This window comes from Taurulus bubalis (assembly GCF_910589615.1).
Source record: "Taurulus bubalis genome assembly, chromosome: 9".
NCBI classification, from domain to species: domain Eukaryota; kingdom Metazoa; phylum Chordata; class Actinopteri; order Perciformes; family Cottidae; genus Taurulus; species Taurulus bubalis.
The window spans coordinates 8,166,355-8,186,818 of NC_136597.1; the positions used below are offsets into that span (position 1 = coordinate 8,166,355).

At 44.4% G+C, this 20,464-nt stretch overlaps 4 protein-coding genes across 4 annotated transcripts; 1 reads left to right on the plus strand and 3 right to left on the minus strand.

The window, feature by feature from the left end:
* Window positions 1-5: 5 nt before the first annotated feature.
* On the minus strand, window positions 6-4,159 carry bida (BH3 interacting domain death agonist). Its single transcript, XM_079224139.1, has 4 exons — window positions 4,067-4,159; window positions 3,431-3,701; window positions 2,497-2,630; window positions 6-582 (listed from the first exon to the last, which is right to left on the minus strand). Exons 2-4 carry the CDS (start codon window positions 3,681-3,683, stop codon window positions 385-387), a joined length of 585 nt encoding a protein of 194 aa, XP_079080265.1. The 5' UTR covers window positions 3,684-3,701; window positions 4,067-4,159; the 3' UTR covers window positions 6-384.
* Window positions 4,160-4,970: 811 nt separating this feature from the next.
* Window positions 4,971-8,423, minus strand: wee2 (WEE2 oocyte meiosis inhibiting kinase; the record flags this gene model as incomplete). Its single annotated transcript, XM_079223659.1, has 11 exons — window positions 4,971-5,133; window positions 5,233-5,381; window positions 5,528-5,698; window positions 6,103-6,188; window positions 6,269-6,373; window positions 6,455-6,592; window positions 6,703-6,824; window positions 6,904-7,073; window positions 7,399-7,456; window positions 7,816-8,018; window positions 8,124-8,423. The coding sequence occupies 11 exons, from the start codon at window positions 8,421-8,423 to the stop codon at window positions 4,971-4,973; spliced, it is 1,665 nt and encodes a 554-aa protein (XP_079079785.1).
* A 1,108-nt stretch (window positions 8,424-9,531) lies between these two features.
* Window positions 9,532-13,120, plus strand: dennd11 (DENN domain containing 11; the record flags this gene model as incomplete). The annotated part of the gene is made up of 9 exons (XM_079223493.1): window positions 9,532-9,913; window positions 10,417-10,516; window positions 10,637-10,795; window positions 11,591-11,744; window positions 11,840-11,978; window positions 12,100-12,231; window positions 12,349-12,499; window positions 12,596-12,664; window positions 12,821-13,120. The coding sequence occupies 9 exons, from the start codon at window positions 9,532-9,534 to the stop codon at window positions 13,014-13,016; spliced, it is 1,482 nt and encodes a 493-aa protein (XP_079079619.1). The 3' UTR covers window positions 13,017-13,120.
* Window positions 13,121-16,602: 3,482 nt separating this feature from the next.
* agk (acylglycerol kinase) lies at window positions 16,603-20,250 on the minus strand. Its single transcript, XM_079224256.1, has 14 exons — window positions 20,120-20,250; window positions 19,977-20,016; window positions 19,813-19,892; window positions 19,657-19,732; window positions 19,438-19,563; window positions 19,248-19,342; window positions 19,009-19,078; window positions 18,663-18,742; window positions 18,521-18,578; window positions 17,810-17,957; window positions 17,592-17,689; window positions 17,394-17,464; window positions 17,200-17,284; window positions 16,603-17,064 (listed from the first exon to the last, which is right to left on the minus strand). Exons 1-14 carry the CDS (start codon window positions 20,227-20,229, stop codon window positions 16,927-16,929), a joined length of 1,275 nt encoding a protein of 424 aa, XP_079080382.1. The 5' UTR covers window positions 20,230-20,250; the 3' UTR covers window positions 16,603-16,926.
* Between the last annotated feature and the right edge of the window lie 214 nt (window positions 20,251-20,464).

The window sequence follows — 20,464 nt, forward strand, 5'->3', positions numbered from 1 at the left end:
CAACACTTTGTTTATTGAATACAAAATACAATTTTAAAGTATTTAAGTTAAACTCACATCTCTGGAAAATATATTTAATCAAATTACACTTTATAATAGTCATAGACGCATATGCCGAAAGAAAAGATAAATGTTTAAGCAAAGCAATGTAAACGGATCAAGTAACAAAAATATTCAAGTCTCGAAATCAACTTTCCATTTCCCATTTTCAAAATATGACTGTAAACTCATAATGTATCATCACTTTTCTTAGTTTGAAAAGTGTTTTTTGGTCGGCGCGGCTCCTTTTCACAGTTGACCGGTCATGAGGAGCGGGTGCTCAGATGCAGCTGTTTTCCACCACGCGTTTCTCAGTTATTTCCTCTCAGCGGGCAGCTCAGAAAGTCACCTGACCGTCGCAGGGTTGAAGTACCGCAGCACGGCGTCGAACAGGTTCCTCAGCAGCCGAGGGGTCTGCTCGCACACTCCCTTCACCAGGGTGAGCGTGAGCGCCACGATGACACGCTCCTGGGGTAGATGGTCCAGGCCCACGCCCCGACTCATCACACGGTTCACCTCCCACGTCAGGTGATCTTTCCACTGCTGGAAAGCACAAGTGAACAAAAGGGATCAATTGGTACATGAAGACACATGAACACTTTGGTTATTGAGTTGTTGTGTACACTGTAACCGTTGGATTATGAAAAGGAATCCTCCTCGCCAGGATATTCCTCGAGTGTTCAAGAATTGACAGAACAGGTTATATTACAGTTAAGGTTATTTATTTAGCAATTACACACATACATGAAATGCATACCTAATACAAGGCCTTGGACTCAGCTCCCCTGATGGTCTGCTCTGCATACAGTCTGCACACAGTCAGCACACCCCCAGAATGAGAGTGAGCTCCGTTCTCTAAGAGCAATGGATATTTATCCCATTTCTGTGAGACTCCCCCTTATCTGACTTTCATATTTGTCTCAGTCTTAGTAGCGAAAAAGGGAGCTGAGTCCGTCTGTAATTCAGACATCTAAAAGGTCACGAGGGTGAGCCACACTGAGCACAAAGGCGGAACCTCCCACACACGACAGGAACCAGACAACCGTCCCTGTGCCAGACCGGTAATGGCCAAAAGCAAGCTTTATGTGTTAATATGCGGTAGCAAGGGCATATAAGGCCACAGCGGCCTCTTTCTAATCTGTTTAGCCACGGTCAAGAGCGACTGAGAACTCGACCAGTTGTGGCTTCCCAGCTTCGAGACACATTCTTTAGTATAAGTGGGACATGAAACTTTAGTCAAAGTAAGGCAGTACAACATATAAATCATTAAATTCTCTTCAATTACAAATTAGGTAAAATGACCTGAGCAGCAACATCTTAGTCTACAGTCTTTTGAAGTTTTCATTCTAAATTTTGATCACAAACATTTGGATGCAAAGCGGCTTTCACTCATTAATGTAAATATCTATACAAATAGGTCTTTTGCAGTGCTAATAAAAGAAAATCTATAGGAAATTGTACTTGTGGACATTCATTTATCAAACAATTAAATAATTCAAATTGAATTACCTTAATCTAGCAAATCTCAGTATATGCATATTGCTTTATTAGGGAACTCAAATGTGTAGTTCCTGGGGCAAAAATAATTGAATATCTTGCCCTAGTAGCAATTATATCTGAGAGGTAAGTGTTCTTGCAACACTAAAACATTATGCAAATAAAATATAATGTAGAGCAAAAAAAAACCTTGGGGTTTCCCAAAGTGATTTTGTTGTACAGTGGACCATGTCCACTGTACAACAAAATCCACAAAACAACCATGAAATCGAAATGCCCTTTAAAGTTACTGTGAGGAACTTGTAACTGGTTATGAAACAATCTTAATGTATTACCGATGACCCTTCATGACCTACATACGTAAACAGGACCATCAGAGACTAGATTGGCTGTTTCTATGTAGTTCTTCTTAATGCTCGTCATCATTGCCACTGGGTTGGATTTCACACAAAATCAGATTAAAATCAATGCAGGTTCACCAGAAAGTTCTTTCACTCAGACTGGGAACTAAAGGGAGGCCCCCGGGGAACTCATTTTACTGCAGCACGGTCTGACACTTTAGTCCACAGGAACCGCCAAAATCAACACATAAAGAAAGTCCCTTGTCGTAGCTTTAATTGAATATTAACTTTCAAGGGCAAAGAGCGAATGCACTATTTAACTTAGCAATGGCCATGTATGTAATGACTGTGGCTATTACTTAGGCCATCAACAACAAACTGAATTGATCACAAGACAAAAATCAGTACCTGGGTGGCCTACTGCCTCAGATAAACTTGTTTTTAAAGTGGAAACCGTGGACATCTTTAATAACAGGTAAATTGCAAGATACAAAATCTGGATCTCCCTGTTATACACAGTAGTTTTTCTGCCTCTTGGTAACTTTGACTCAGATTATCTATATATATTACAGACAATGGCCTTTACAACATCATCACGCCCTGTGCTCAGTAGACTCACCTCAGAGGGGGAGGCCGATATGTTCCTGCTGAGGTTCCGCGTAGCCTCAGCTACGACACGGTGTTCAAGCTGGTCTGCGATTTCTCGCAGCCCTTCTGCGATCTGCTGAAGATCTGCTGCCTCTGCACGGTTCCCTACAGGAAAACAAGATCAGTACACTTTAGTGAACATAATGTTTGTTTCTGGATTAAACAGCAAGGACAGATGGAGAAATATACGTTTCCTAGCAATGCACCTTCATTTGATCCATTTCAATATTCTGGACACCAACCACACATTTGATACTGTGGATTTGATGATGTGAGTTAATCAGGGTTCATACACATTTTGACCAATGGATTTCCATGACCAAATATTTTGTGAAATCTCGGTGTATACATGAAAAAGTGAGAAAATGTAGTATTTAAACTAACAATGAGAACTCCAAAGCACACAGTATGCCTTAAATGACACAAATGAAGAGATAGAATAGTTTAATTAAAATAATAAACATTTATATAGATAAGAGTGTATGCCTGCTTATATTTTTAGCGTCTTTCTTTTAAAAGCATATTCATTATTTCAAACTCAGCGTAAATTAACGTCATGAACACATAAATATAACACATTTCAACGACTTTTCCAGGCCTGGAAATAACCATTTTTAAATTAAATGACTTTTCCAGGTTTTCCATGACGATAAGAACCCTGGTTTATACAGTGATCACGTGAGAGGTGTTTGAATGAGGATCCAAGTTTGCATTAACTGAGTCACTAATTAGATGAAATGGTGAACAGACGTCACTTCCTGCTGTCCCAGTGGTTTCATTACTATAACCGAAAAACTACTTTGGCTGTGATAAAGTGGGATAACTTTAACACAGGTGTGTGAAACCACATGCCAGACACAGACTCCCTAATATCACCTTTACACGAGCATAGTACAGCTACTCACGAGGCCACTGCAGCTCCACTGAAGGCTGGATGTCACTGAGAGCAGCCGTGATGCAACTGGGCACGTGACCGTCCGTTTCGAGGTCTCCATCCTCCAGCGCGTCTCTCCTGGAGACGTCCCGGGTGAGATTCAAGTCCTTGCCCAGGGAGAGGAGCTCCTTCCCGTACTCTGAAGTCCGACAGTCGGCTTGGAGGAAGGCCAGAATGACCAAGGCGGCGTTTGGCTCAGTGCTCAGGTTCCCCAGGTCGTCCATCGATCATCACTCTGCGGTCTTTAATAATTATTTAGGGAAGTTAACGTTAGTAATGTTAGCTTAAAGAGCACAAAACTCACGCAAAGTTAGCGGCAGCCAGCTACACAAAGTTAGGTTTTATAAAAGAGGAAAGGCGTTCAAGTTTGAGGACTAATGAATATAATTAAACAGTATCAACTACAAACCACCACAACAACAACTAGCGTTACGTCACATTCACGGAATATGTCGTCAGGATGCCGTCCGGTAAACTGGCTAGAAATATGAGCTAATGCTAACTTAAGTTATCAACGCTGCATTAGCTCACGTTAAAAAGTCGAGAATGAAGTCAACGTTAAGCTTAACGCCGAGTCAGACTGGAGACGTGTGTTGATTGTACTTACATTCGTCTCTTAGGCCGGGCGGTTCAGCTTTTTAACTACCAACGACTGCGGATTAGTGATGCGCCATCGCGCGCCAGCAGCTCATCCAGTTGTGGCGCATGAGCCGAGTTTTTTTGGGGGGTGGGCATTAATGCCTCATGGTGCTTTCAAGTACAGTCGGACATCCGTACACGCCACACTAAACTAAATAGAAACCCCACAAACATCAGACAACACTTGAGATTAATAATAATAAAAATATCAGCTGGAACAGAAATATAAAACGAAAGAACGTGTCCAGTGTGTTTTTGATGCATCTTTCAGCCTTTACTTTATATTGCTGATCGTTACCTTATGTCACGGTGCTTTAAAAAAATCTATGTGGGAAATGGTGTAATCGCGTAACCTGCTCTCAAAACATTGAATTTGCGGTATGATGGCGCATAGCTGCTTCCCGAGTGCACCACTAGTCTCAGTCACACAGTTGGCTGCAGTTCCAGATAAGAGTCAGTGGAAAGTCCCTGTGTGGCTCGCTCCATCAGCCTTTCTTAATGTGCTTTTTGGATTACATGGGTCAAGAGTTAAGTGTTGCAAAGCCAACTTTAATAAACATAAAAAAGGAAATCCATCTGATAAAATGCTTAAAATCTTTATTTACAGTTAAAAAAGAACATTGGACTGCAGTGGTCACGTCCTGCCTCTGACAGAGTCACTTGAAAAGGGGTTTGAGTGAGTCAGATAAGTCCTTTAAAAAAAAAAAAAAACACACACACACAAATCAAAACTCTGCGTCACACAAACCACAACTCTGAAGATGTATAAGTCTTTGAATACCGTTATGTCCATGTTTCAATTTTTAACCAAAGCCTGGTTGCACATCTCATCCGAGCAAAGGACAGGTGCATGTGTGTGTCATGACGTCTCATCAGACGCCATATCCCGAGCAACCAAAGCTCATTGATCGCGCCGCCTTCCCGCCAACAAGCCTCCTTCCAGCTCTGGGTACGGACCCCAACTTGGCAGGTTTCAGCCCAGGACAGAAGTGCTGCTGGGGCGACGAAGCTGCCTGACGAGCCTCCTGGAGCTCTCTGTGGAGAAAACGAAAATAAGTGAATGCTTTTAACTGAATGAATGCTGAAGACGACGGGTGGGCCTGAAACCCAGAACTCATGTTTCCCCCCTCATACTTTTCGAGCATGGCCGTCCTGAACTTCTCTACATTGAGCTCTCTGCGTAGCTGAGCAGCCACCCTCCCCGTCCTCTCCTCCCGTAAGACCGGGTGCTTGCAAAGCTCCCTGGCAGACGGACGCCTCGTCAGGTCTGGATCCAGCAACAACTGACACAAAGAGAGAAAAAAAAACATTTTCAACAAGCTATGCTAGTGTTGTGTCACAGAAATTCAAAGAAATCTCTTTATAATTATAATAGAGTTATATAAATCAAACTTCTTAACAAAAACAATCAGCAAAGAAATAAGAGCACCTGAAGTAGGCCTCTGAAGGAAGGAGATAGCTCTGTTGGCAGTTCGGGCAGCTTCCCCTCCCTGAGGCTGTGCCACTCATCTCCATTTTGAGGAAGAGGAGGAGCACCGGCTGCCAGCAGGATCGTAAGGCCCAGAGCGAAGATGTCTGCCTTTGGCAGGTGGCTGTACTCCTAGAGAGCAGAGAGACATCGGAAATAAAACACTGCAAATACAGCTGGACCTCTGAATTTTAGATTGTTTTCCAGGCAGTTTTTTTTAAAGCACCGTGTATGATTTGGATGCATCTAGTGGTGAGATTGTAGATTGCAACCGACTGCAACCGCTCCCGTGTGCCAAGCGTGTAGGAGAACTACGGTGGTCGATGCACAAACGAGAATGACCTTATCTAGAGCAGATTCTTATTTTCCGTTAATTATACAGAAAAAATAAACATATTTCATCAATTTAATTCAATTTCTGCCAATAGATCGCCCTAAATGCTACACACTGGCCCTTTAACCGACAGTGAGGTGCAATCAACTCGGACCCGAGCCTACTTTTCCTTTAACACCAAAATGCTTTGCAACATTTTTACCTCATGCAGGACCTCTCTGGCCAGAAAGCGGCTGTCCCCTTCCTCAACTTGAGGACTGTTGGTTGACGTCACATGACCCAGATCCCCTGAAGAAAAAACAAGACTGAGACTTGATGGGGGAAAAAACATTGAAAGGGAAAAATCCATCCAACGTTAAATACAATACCGATTTTGTAAATGACTCCTGCTGAAGCGCTTCGGTCATCTTCCTCCTCACTCTCCCCTTCACCCGCTGCACTTGTGCTGGGGCGCTGGCAAATGAATATATTACCTGCAAAGGATGAAACGAGAAAGGTTTCCAGGCACAACGGTTTGGACGTTACGAGAAAGACATGGGGAACTGCTCACTTACTTGGTTTGATGTCCAGGTGTACGAGTCCTGAGCTGTGGATGTATTTGAGCCCCATAGACACTTGTAAGAGCAGATCTTTCAACTCAGCCTCTGAAAATAGCTCCTCCTTCGTCACAATGACATCACTGAGGCTTCCACCTGGCACCCAGACATCGACAGTATCAAAACCACAAAGTTCAATGTAGTTCACCGAAAAGATATTTAGTATTTCATTTAAGTTGACCTATACCGTGCTTTTAGAAACTTACCATCACAGTACTCATTCTGAATAATCATGTGATCGTCCTCTGCCCATGCTGAATAATAGCGAACAACATGTGGGTGGTGCCCAAGTACAGCATGCGCATACACTTCCTTTAGGGCCAGCTGCCTGAGAGGACATGAGAAATGGTCAGATAAATTTGGATTAAGTCGGGAACAACATTTTTAAAAGTGGCTTGCTGACTCACTCATCGGCGGAGCCTGCCAGGGGACGGCGAGAGCGTTTGATGGCGTACAAGCAACCATCCAGCCTCTTCACACACTTGTAAACTGCCCCAAACTCCCCCACACCAATGCACTCCAGCTCCAGGAACTCACTCTCATAGCGCGACAGCATGAAGGCTTGGACAGCTCGCCTCTGCCAGATAAACAGACGGAGGGCCTTGTGGTAAAATCAAATGCATTTCTATAAAGGAGGAACACGCGTCACACGCGTTTTCTTTGAGTCGCCAAATATGGTAGCACTTCATGAGAATACGATTCTGACTGCACTTTTTTTTTTTTTTTCAGTGGAGATTCCTTTGAGAAAATCCCGGAAGTAGGATTGGCAGCATGTAATTTGGAACAAAACAATAAGTGAGGGGGCAGACGAAGATGACGAAGCCTGATGATGAAATCTTATCAGAAGCATCTGAGAGGGAGTGTTACATCCACCAGAAAAGCACTGATAAAAATAGCTGTACCTTTGGTGGGAGAAAAGCTTCATCATCCTCCTCAGATGACGCGAGGCTGTGTTTCAACCTGAAAGATGAAAATGGCTTTCATACCTTTAAACACTGAACAAAATTGCACTAGTAAGGGATACAAGTCAGGCCTGTATGCAAGAGGACTAAACAAATAAAAGATGGAGAATTCAATTTTTGTATTTATTTAACCCTCAGTGCACTGTGGGAGACATCTACCAACCGATGACGACATTTACAGGTTTGCTGTAAGAAAATGGCTTATTTGGACGCCTACTCATCCCTGTGATACGAGATGTTTACAGAAAATTACACATTTGGCCAATTTTCCACACAATATCATCACATCCCGTGAGTAAAAATGGCTGGACGCATATTGGCTCAACGGATCCACAATAAAGCGTGGAGCATAGTCACCTGCGTCCGTAATCATCGTCATTGTCACTCCTACAACGGATATTCCACTCGCTGTTCCTGCGGCCGGTGTTGGGGGTGAAGGGATTCACATTGACCGACGGTGCCTGGATGGGGTTAGCAGCAGCTGAGGCGAAACGCAGGGTCCGCTGAGGGCGGCCCGTCTTGGTGCTGGAGCAAGGCTGGGACGACTTCGATAGAAGGCTCTACGGGGTAAGGGGGGAAAGACAAACACAACTCATCCCACTGAAGTTAAACTGGTTTGGACCACAGGGGCACACTAAGGACTATAAATCTGAATTACTCCTCACCTTGGGTGTGCTGGGAGAGTCACAGAGCCTCAGTTTACTCCAGGAGGCATAAGGTATCGGGCTGGTGCACTGTAAAGGAGAACACACCGTGTTGTTTCTACTGCGGTGGCGTTGCGCCCTGGGCGTCCTGCACACAGAGCTGGGGCTGTGGATCCTGGGGCTGTGGATCCTGGGGCTGTGGATCCTGGGGCTGTGGATCCTGAAGATGCAGTCATCGGAGCTGTTGTCACTGCTACTCCCCTCCTCTCCACAGCTAGTGAAGTCCAGCTGCTGGCTGATCTCGCCAAACAATGTTGCCATACTTGGGACCCAAGTTTTGTAAAAGGTTTCCCTTCAACTGATCAGTCCAACATTTGCCTGCCTTTAGAGAGCAAAAATAACACTTTAATGTTTTAAATTGGGGATTTATGTTTTGCATTAGATTATTTAAGTCTCTGTAGCAAGATGAGAGGAAACAAAACATGTCTGTTGCAAATTACAGTCAATCTCTAAAACAGTAGGCCTACATCTATCCAGTATGACAAAAGGTTATTTCTACTTCCACAACATGAATTCCATATGATAATCAAGTCAAAGTTACTATTCTTTTAATTATTAAACTGAAGAGCAGAATCCCAGTCAAGCGAAGATGTGAAAGCCTAACAGGCGCTTCACGTAGTGATCATTCACGCACACGTTAGTGTGTCATTTAGGTTTGAGTAACATTGTGTGTTCATCATGAATACTCACTAACAAGTCTTGTCCCCTCACCACCAGCACCACGCTTGAATTTCGCGCCTTGTATGTAAATTACTTCCTGTTTAAGTAAACTATACCGCCGGGTCAACACGATCTAGCTCTCCGATTGGATGAATTGTTCCTAAACCGCACACCTGACTTTAATTGCGTAGACAACTTTAATACGACGTTACTATAAAAATATGAACATCGAACTATACCAAGCATATGGATGCCTATGTATATGGATGATGTCATTCCGAGAAAACTTCAAATTCACATTGAACTACATACATTAAAATATCGTGGAGGGTTATGTAATAGGCTTGAATAAAGCAGGCACGCTACAGCTGAATGCCCATGCGACGGGCACAGTAATGTGAATTTGCAATGCATTATGGGCAAAAAGAAATAGCACATAACCAAAATTAGGTCACTGTATGAAATAGTAATAAAAACACGTGGGCGGAAGTCAGCGACGTCATCAAAACAGTGAGACGGGCGGAGGAAAAGCAGCCCATCAGTGGATGTGACACGCTTACAAATGCAGAGAAAACAACCCAGCGAGCAGCAGGGAATGATGATCCGGCTCCAGCAGCTTGTTTAGTGCACTCGATTCAACTGGGCAGAGGAAGTTTTTGTGTGCATTTTCTCCCACCAGCCTTTCCGAGTCCTCAGAGGCAGCAGCGCCATGGTGAAGCAGTCGGACCGAGCCCCGCTGCTGGACTGGGAGGAGATCCCGGCGCCCGGTCCGAACCCGGCGGCCCAGCAGCAGCAGCCTCCGCCGCCGTTGGGGGAGGAGGACGCGCCGAAAAGTTCGCATCCAGCCGGGCGGCACAAGCCGAAGAGGACCGGCACCAGCGGTGGCCCCGCGGCCACCACCGTCACATGCAGCCCGACGAGAAGCTTAACAGCTGGGGTAGCCAGCGGGAACGGAAGCCCGGGCCGCCCGCGGACAGAGCCTCTCGGGTCGGATCGGCACGCTCCCTTCCCCGGCCTCTCGGCGAGGGATCAGTGGGAGGAAAAGGACCAGATCGTGGCTGTGTTTGTGGTCACCTTTGATACAAGATCAGGTATGTAAAATCAGATCTAGTATGAGATATGTTTTTATTTTTTGTGTAATAGTCTCATTTGTGGACTGTCTAGATAACTAAATGTTCTGACATTGTTATTGTCTTGGGAATGTCTGATATTGTTAAGTGCAAAATACTGAGTCATGGTGGCGAAGGGTGTATGTTGCAGTCAGTCCAGGTGTGGTCGTCAAACATTTCAAATGTCAAGACCCTGATAAATAGCTTCAATCAACCCACTGTGGGGAAATAACCCTGATTTAAGTCGGTACCGGGCTGGTATTAAGGAAACCATCCCCTCGGAACTGACAACAAGACCAGGAGTCAGTGGGAGTCTTCAGAGGAAACATAGTTACAGTACAGCTGAGTCAGAGATGTCTTACTGTCCCTGACCTCTTCCTGCTACTACATGACTAACATACAGAATTAGAGGAAGTCGCCGGAATGGAAGAAGCCAAAATGGAAAGTGTTCTGATGGTTTATTTGTGTGTATGTGTGCATGACAGGGAACATGGTAGAGTGGTCTCTGCCTCACGACATCAACCTAGATGGAGTTGAATTCAAGTCAATTGCCAGCGGTTCCCATCGGATCACCAATGACTTTATGTACGTACCCCCAGTCTCCCCACACCCATCATGAAACATGAAATCCACTCATCAGAGGAACACGGGCGTGTTCCATCTGCCACTGTGTTGACGCCTGCTCTGTGCTTTGCCTTGGGCTAGATATTTCCGTAAAGGCTGCTACTTTGGACTGGCCTGTTTTGCCAACATGCCCGTGGAGAGTGAGCTGGAGCGAGGCGCGAGGATGAAGTCGGTGGGGATTCTGTCTCCATCCTACACTCTGCTGTACCGCTACATGCACTTTCTGGAGAACCAAGTCAGGTAAGACATGTGTGTGTCATGCGTGAGTCTTCTTTTGCTGTTTTTATCTTAATATTGTCACCTTTTTGTGTTCTGTTTACCTCCCCCTTTTCATTTTCTCTCCTCGCCGTGTGTTCAAGGCTTCTCTTCATGCGCCTACCCCCTGCCCTTGCTTCTTTGTTAAAATGTTACTCATCTATTAAACATGAACCCAGAGTCCGGGTTCCAGCTATCGTCACAAGAGCCCATTTACATGCAGTTTTTTTGTATGAAGTATAAGCGTGGAGGTGGAATACGCCTCGACAGCCTCAGTTCTCTCACGAAAAGCTTATCACCTCATTGACTATGTATAAATATATGACACAGCCACAGTTTGGGCTGACAAATACAAACGGCTCGGGTTGCTGCCAAATACAAGGTGGATCTGAATTAATCTGAACAGATACTGGTAATCTAGGCTACTGTTTATGTGTAGTAACTGTGGCTTTATTTTGTAGTCCCTCCACAGTAGCAAGCAGATACCCCAAATGGTGTTGGTTATACATGTTACGCATGAGTACTTGTGTGCTACGTGTTGCCTCCAGTGATCCCACAATCCAATTTAGGAACAACTGATGGCGCTTTAGTAATTGTCTGTTAAACCTTCTGCGTGAGCCGAGTGTTCATGCTCGAGCAACGTCGACAGACGTGCATGCACTCAAAGGAAGCTTAATCTGCTCCGTTATACAAACCAGAAAAGGCTTGGATGACTCATACGTGACGTTCTTCTTCTTTCTTCCCTCTCCTCCCCATCTTCTTCCCGTCTTTGCCTTGTAGACACCAGTTGAAGTGTCCGGGCCAGTATTCTCCGCTGGAGGCCTTCTACGAGGATAAGAAGGCCGTCCTTCCCCCGACAGGAAATGGTCTGGTCACCGCTTGCCCGACCTGGAGTGTTACCTCCATCAACCGCTGTATGCACCCAGAAATGAAGGTGCGAAAGCAGCCGAGCACATTGGTGATGGCGGGTTTGCGCAGCAGCAGCAAAACAAAACACATTTATCCCTTTTTTTTCTTCTCTCTCTGCAGATCACCCACCCAGCTGGCTGCATGTCCCAGTTCATCCAGTTTTTCGGGGAGCATATAATGGTGCTTTGGAAGTTTGCACTGCTGAGGAAGCGGATCCTCATCTTCTCCCCTCCCCCCATAGGCGTGGTCTGCTACAGGGGTGAGAAGCGCTAATGCACCTGTTAACACATGCACTGTTTTTCGTGACACAAACAGGTCGGGGTGTCATTTTCTATTTCCATAAAGATTTTTCACTCTCTGTGTTCTCGTGCTTCCCTCAGTGTATTGCTGTTGCTGCCTGGCCAATGTCTCTTTACCTGGAATCGGTGTCTCCGTGCCTGAACTACGTCCGTTCTTCTACGTCAACATAGCCGACATCAGCGTCCTGGAAACAGAGCTGTCATACGTGGCCTGTGAGTGAAGCTTTCACTGTGTGTAAATGGTTGATTGACCGCTACCTGTAATCTATGAAAAGGACTCATTTATGTGTGAGCATGTTTTTTTTTTTAATATTTTGTATTATGTTTCAGGCACCACAGAGAAGATTTTTGAGGACAAGAAGGAGCTGTACGACGTCTACGTTGATAACCAGAATGTGAAAACGCACAGAAGCCATTTGCAGCCGCTGCTTCGGCTGAATGCGGCCGATAAGGAGAAGTACAGGAAACTGAGTGAACAGAGGTACATTACACACTAGTAATGTAAAATACTAGCCAGTGAAGGGGCCACACGATGTTATAGATATCATAATGATGGATGATGGCTGTTTTTTCCCAGGCAGATGTTGCTTTACTCTCAGGAGGTGGATGGAGACTGCACGACAAATGAAGAGGATCTTTTCATTCTGTGAGTCCTTGACAAGTGCATTCACAGCTGCTTGTGTACTTGAGTCCTAATCACAGGCCGTATGTTTCAGGAGTCGTTCTATCATGTTGGTTTTCTTATTTTGAATGTGTTGCGGAGGACCGTCGCATGACGCGCCTGTCTTTCATCCTCTCCCAGGTTCTTCATGGAGCTGAACAACCGCATCTTTCAGACCCTGTCGGACATAGCGGGGAGCAGCGATCCCATCCTCACCGCTGAGCACGTGAGAGCCATGGGGCTGGATCCCCAGGGCGATCGATCCTTCCTGGTGGACCTGCTGGAGGTGTACGGGATTGACGTCACGCTGGTCATAGACCAGCTCTGCTGCCCCTGAGCGCGCGTCAGCCTGGGAAACTCGGAGCGCCACTGGATATTTGTGCCTTCGAGGCCCACTCGCACCAAGACGACGCAGACACTGCCTCCACCCTGGGACTTCCATCTGTCGCCCGCTGTCCCGTTCTGGGTGTCTGTTTTTTCTCTTTGTGTGTCTCATCGGACCCGTGGAGACTGTTTGCAAACAGTGTTGGAGGATGAGGACCGTTAGCGTTGGCGCACTGCTCCACGGGGGCTGATAAACACTTGCCTCGTAGACAAGTCCACTCGGCAGCTGCATGGTCTTACAACCATTCACATCTTGCGTCGCTCAGTGCTGTTTCTTTTTTTGTGTGTCAGAAATACTAGTTTGCTTGTGTGCTCTTGTCTAACTTAAATTCCAGCGGAAGTGGGCAGGGCTGGAGCTCTTGATTGGGCCCGGTCATTGCTGCACGATGATTGGTTGTTCTTCACTGCATCCATCACACTGGAGAAGTCATTGAAACGTTCACAATCCTGCAGCTTTGGGGTGCACATACGATTTGTCTGAAGAAAAGATTAATATTATGTTTTACTGCTGGAAATTAATTTATGTGCTACAAATAGATTTGTATAGAAGATTCTAGGTGTATAACATACTTGGATGATATTATTTAGTGACTCGAATGCTTTTTGACTACTTTATTTACCTTTCAAAAAGGTAGCAATAGAAGTTGTGTTAGTTGAAACCAGCCCTCTTCATGTAGATGCGTTTTTCTAGTTTTTTCTATTTCTTTCGCGGCTGAAAGTGAGCGGGGAGGATGTTCGCAAAAGAGTGTGATTTTTAATAATTGGAACGGTTAACTGTTATGAAGCTGAGACTGAGCAGAGACGAGCTGTTAAATACTTTGTTCACATTGTATGCACCTTCAGCACAAGGTAGATCTGGTGATGTGGCGTCCTGGAAACTTCCTGTTTGTGTTTCGTGTTTTACCCTAAACGGAGGTTCTTGTCAATGAATGTGACTCCACACCACTAACTCATCATGAATGCTGCACCACAGGCATACTCCCTGATGCGCACAGTGATCATGTTCAACTGTATCTTTTTACGTTATGTTTATGACCAACGGTCTGAGCCAGCAGGTGGTTATGAAGTGAAGGGACTGTGTGTGTGTGTGTGTGTGTGTGTGTGTATACAGGCTGCCATTATTTTATTTTTATTTTTTTCTCTAACCAGAGACAAGTTCATCAACGGCAGCCAATATATGTTGTGATCGTGTTGAGCGAAGAGTCCTTGATGGAGCCGTTTGTGGTTTTCCTGTTGATCAGCTTCAAAGAGTTCCTGTTTGCTCGTCTGCGTCCCTGACAAAGATCTCTTTGTGTTTTTAGAGATCTGGTGTTTGTCACACTGAAGGATGGGCAGAAGCTTTAAGAGCCCCCCCCCTCCCAATCTGTTTTAGCTAAGGTTTTTTTCCTGTCTTTTCATCACTGTCCTATTGAGTGAATCCCACTCCTGATGGGCCAACTGTGTGTTTTGAATTATCCTGGCAGACTGGTTTTATTTAATCCATCACGTAGCCAATGTTCCATGTTGGAACACACGAGGCTGATGATGTCTCGTATAAATTTGGAGTAGTGGTTCTCAGCTTTCTCGTAAACCCCCTTTTTAAACAAGCTAAAACACCAAGTCATATTTTTTCAAACACGTCATGAATCTACAAATGTCCATTGCTAATTCTTTATTACATTCCAAAAATGATCTTTCTGGGGCGGATCCTAATGTTGGTTACAAAATAATAATAAAACCACCAAGTATTGTATTTGAAAGAGCTTTGTTTAAATGGGGCCTTAAGGAAATGCGATTCTCTCAAACTTACAACAACGGGACCGACTCCTTCCTGTACGTAAGTCAACAGTATTTGCTGACTGCACGACTGAATGACCTTACTTTGTCCAGTTAAACCTGTTGACTCCGACTGGTCTATTGACTCCTCAGCAGACGTAATACTCTTTGCCTCTAACTGTTTGCTTTCAGGTGTATGTAAAACGGAATGTACACATCACATCCCACTGTATAAAATTGCCTTCTTTTGTGTAGTTATTCACTGGTGTGTACCAGCATTGGCTAAATGAGTCGTTTGTACAGCGTGTCACTACTGAATGTCAAAGACAGCAGAAGTATTGCACACATGCAGCAGCACATCCAAGTAGTGTTAACTGTTTCTTCCTTGATTGTGATGTAAATCAGGAGTATTCACGGAATAACAAAATAAGTCTTTACTAATGTGAAACACTGTAAGATGTCAGTCATGTACACATGAATAGCATGAGCAACTGTTCATTTCACTGTACTGCCATCGTAAAACAATAAACCATTGATACGGTTCAGGTGTTATCTCATCCTTTGCTTCTTACCTTGCATAACTATGTCCCTCTATTTCCTTCATAGTCCTGCTCTCTCTCTCCACCTCCTCTTCCCTCGCTGAGCAGCATCACTGCTTTCATTGCCTTCCAAGACACAACACGACTTTCAGGATGATCTGATCAGCTTGCAACTAATTAAGTATATACAACATTTAATATACTTTACTACTTTTGTAAAAGTATGATCAAATGTACTTGCATTATTACAAGTGGAAGTACTCATGCAAAAAAAACTGTTAGAAACTTAAGTATGGAATCTTTATTATTGACGCTTTTAACATGTAAGCAGCATTTTACTGTTTTCACTACTAGTTCATTAAAAGAGCCTTCCACGGATAATATTACAAAGTTCAGTTTACTTGTAGTGAGGAATTAATTCTCCAGCCTGTGAAACAGTTGTATGTCTCCTTTGGCTTTAGAAGGATTCTTCTAAAGTCGAAGGAAATTGCCCTGGTGCCCTGTCTGAGCTTGAGACTTGACAAAAACCTGTGTTACAAACTGTTGAAAGAGGTGACCATTTCGGCAGGCAAATAGGATTCAAGTAAAGATGCTACCCACGGGCATTGTGGGAAACGTAGGATAAGAGCATGCCAGTGACAAAAAGTCAGGATACCGCAGCCTCAACAATGTTATCTGTCTCTTGTGAATCCCCCAAATATAGGGAAGTGTGATACTAAATCACTAAGGTACCCCTGTAACATTTCACAACATGTTAATTTTTCTATTAGGTTGATCTTTGATCTTTTGCAGTAAAAAGAACAAGTTCCTTTAAAATGTTACCTATTCAGTCACTGCTGTTCCCCTACAAGGGTTTTTCAATCACAAGTAACACGACACAAACTAAACCAAGAGCCTCCCTTTGTTTCCTTGAACAAACAAATACGATAAGAGGTCTGTGATGCAGCCACTTGCTTAATCCTGCAGCTTTGCTGTCTCCATCTGTCAGATCACACCCAGCCTCACGAGGAGTCTGCCACACGCCTGGTATCAGATCTTTGGCAACACATTCAGAATGCTGCAGCATCCCTATAATTTATATATTCTACACACCACAAACCTATCCATGATTCTTGGAGCGTCTCTCACCTATAGCCCTCCAACCCGACGCCTGCACTCTATATTTAAACCAGGCATTCGCTAAATGCTTACATACTAAATGTCAAACTGGGAATGAAAAAACAACTTTGTGTTGATATGGGCAGAAACTATTTTTATTGACCAAGTTCAAACGTGATGGGAATAGTAAACATGAAGTTTTGTAAGACAACCCAGTACACGGGTTACTGGCTTAAAGAAACAAAGCCTTGGTCCTTTAATGTACAACAGCATGTAATGTAATCCTCCTTATAATTGTTCAAGTGATCGTCTACATGTCGTGAAACGATCCATCGGTACTTCCTGAGCGTTCAAAACTGCTGGCAAAGCCGACGTCCGTCTGACTTCAGAGTCTCGAGGCATCTGCTTCTTTGCTTTTGCGTTTCAGTTTTCGCCTCGCTGTTCTTATCTTCTTTCTGGTTCAATGTTTTTTCATCCCTGCGTCTGAGAGAGGAGCTGCTCTCTGCGCTCCGCACTGATGAAGAAACGGAGTTTCCGTGGCAACAGCCTCACCTCTACAGGCATGGCCTCGTACTCCTCGTTGTCGATGTTGTAGAAGCCAGCCGCACCCTGCGGGGTCAGGGACACCGAGTTACATGTCACGACTAAAACTAACAGAAACAGCTTTAGAAAGTAAACTACATAATATCAGCACAATCCTTAAACAGTGAAATAGGATCAAGTCACTCAGACGGGGTTTCTGACCTCGGGCAGCTGCAGCTGACAAACACTGGCTTCCAGTTTCGTGGCGTCTTTAGTGAATGCAGAGGGGTCCTCTTCTTTTTTACTTCTATAATGGAGAATTTACATTTGCATTATTTTACTTGAACTTTTATATTATGTATATTGTCTCCGTTTGCAGCAGACTAATATACATTTTAAAAGGTGGCTCAACTGACCCGACAGTGATGTACTCGCCCACTGTGAAGTTGTCCGGTTCGGCAGAGATCATCAGGGAGTCATTTATGCGCTGCAAGTTCAAATGAATAGAAACAAATTATCGTTTTTGGAACGATCGAAGAGGAAAACAAAGCACATGAGTGGGATCTCATAATCATTTTAGAAGAAGCAGTACAATGAAATTATTTTGGACTGACCCTCTCCACTGGGTTTTTGTTGTGTGTTTGAATATACAGCTCTAGCGTGGACAGATGCTCCTCCTTCCACTGCTCTGGCTCTTCCACTTTTGGAGGCTCTGAGCAAAGACACACACAAACCACCAAAAGATGAATACAACTCTCCGTCTTTGACTGTTGGGATTTGGCATCATGTTGTCGAGCTGTGATCAAAGTGTCAACACAATGACGCACACTACCTTCGACGGGGGGGTTCCAGCGGTTTTGGAGCCTGCGGATGATGCGGTGCAGCAGGTTGGGTCTGGGGGGCTTCTGAGGGGGCAGGTCAAGGGGCCGCAGGGTGGGATCCAGGTAGGACACCGAGATCTCACGGACCAGGGGCCACTCCTGAGAGAAAACAGCGCAGGAATAAAATACATCTGCAGGCACATAACTATAACAGTCATGGGTGACAGGGAAACAGGGGAATACATGAAATACAGAAAAAACCTCACAACATCTACCATCTTTGATGAGATAATAACATTAGATATTGAGGCTAGATATTCAATATTTAAACGGTTCAAAATAAGAAAATACATGATAAATGTATATTTAATGTTATTTGGTGTCTTATTCAAAACTATACAGAATATCAGGAAGGAGAACTTCTACAGCACCATTTGTATCATCATTAGGATACAGGGATTGCACTGAAACCAGGTTTCAGGATCACAGCTTTTTAAGGTAGAATGACTCAATATGGGTGTAGAAAATAAGCGATACATGCCAAAGATGCCTCCTTTGAAAGAAAATATACTTAGCAAAGTCATAACTGGAGAGTTGCAGAAAGCAAAAAACATGCTGATTTTTTTCATAAGAGGGAGGAACCTCTGTGACATTGATGGTTGCTGACATGGATATTTTATAAAAGGCTTACCCGAGCATGTTAAGAAAATGTATTGCCTTACCCGTAGAGTACTAAACCAATGTGCTGCATTTGTCTTCAGTGGTCCAAGGTACCAATATCTATGAGGAAATATGGTAAATTATTCTTTTGTATGGGGAATTATGTCCTAGTTATAATCAGAGTGACCAATTGTGTATTCTTACTTGCTGATGGTTGCAGCCACGTCTCTAAAAGCCCCCCAACGTAGTCCCGTCAGAGCGAAGACTGGCTGCTCCTTCTCCCCCTAGAAACACACACACACACACACACACACACACACACACACACACACACACACACACACACACACACACACACACACACACACACACACACAATTTAATTTCTGTCTTACCGCTGACACATCCTTTTTGACATCATATATTTATTATAATATTTGTTTATTTGACCTGAAAACAAATACCGACATGAGGAAGTATCTGCATTCAAGACAAATACGATGTCGATAGCTTTGGGGCTTTTGCAGAATAAACAGAGGCCGTTTCTCACTTTGATTTGCAGCACATCCAGCGGTACGGTTTCTCCCTTTAGAATGGACAGTGTTGCTGATGTAATGTCTCTGGAAAGGGTGGAAAAGTGGGTTTAGGTTACATATGAGGAAACGCATACCGTGCCCATATCCATGTATACATTTACTTGATGAAATACATCCGGTACACAGGTTATCACAGGTGATTACACGATGATACGATCAGGAACTTTCCTGACAGTATTGTAGAGAAACCTACTTTATCTTGTTGTCGCTGAGGAAGTGAAGACTTGGACTCAGGGAATTGCGAGAGCCCAGTGGAATGAATCCAATCGGGGTGTTACAGAATGTGTCCTGTGGTCATGAAACATCCATCAGTGACATCAATAAAAGAGAAGTTTTAATTAAGTCATCTTGAAGATCAATCACAGTAACTGTGTGACACCTACTTGATCTGCTCTTCGCAGTAAACCTGTGACGACTTCCTGCAAGGTGCCATCTCCTCCGGCCACGATGAGCATGTCCGTATGTTCCATGAACTCCATCAGTTTCTTTGCCTGGCCTTCATAATCCGTCTGCAGAGGAAAACAGGATATATGATCACCGTGTCGCGTGATGGGATCCCTACTAGAGCTACTGATAGCACCGATGGGTTCCAAGTGTAATACCTTTACTATTGTAATCTCCACACCAGCCAGGTGTAAGAGCGGGGCAGCATTCTTTTCAAACAGGTTCTTGGCTTTCCTGGGGAAGATTAAGAGAGGAAGTTGGAAATATTCTGAGAGAGACTGTTGTCTGAAGTCAGTGAGAGGAGTCTTTCTTACCCGCTGCAAGCGGCGGGGTTCAAGATCACTGTTGCTTTCCTCAGACGCTCCTGCGGTGCGATCTGTTGACGCCCGAACTCCTAACAGAAAAGATGATGGTGATGGTGAGGACTATGTGCTTTGAATGTGACGACATGAAGTGCAAGAATAATGGGATGCCTTACCCTGGCGGCGAGACAAGCCTCTCTGCGCAGAACATTGTCACTGATAAAGCACAGACACACAATGTGAGACACACGGACAATCAGTAGCACAGCCCTGTATAATTATTCTCATCTGAGGCAATATCATAACCTGAAATACTCACCTGTATTTACCATTCAGCCAGTAGCTGCCGTAGGACAGGACGCACACAGCAAATGTGGACTTCTTCCAGTTATTCCGCAGAGTCCGAAACACTTTCACAACCCGAGCCATAGTTTTGGTTAAAATATCCCAAAGCCCTCGATGTAAATGCGGTGCTACATTTACGGCGGCATCAACGTGTTATTTTCACGAATTACACATTTCCATTTTAGCGGTCACGGAACCAGAACTGTCAGACGGAGCATGGACATGTTGGTGTAACGTCAAAACAGTCCGGTCCATCACAGGGCGGAACCAATGTCGGGACGTGTTATGCTTCATTAACGCGTTTCGATGTAAAACGAGT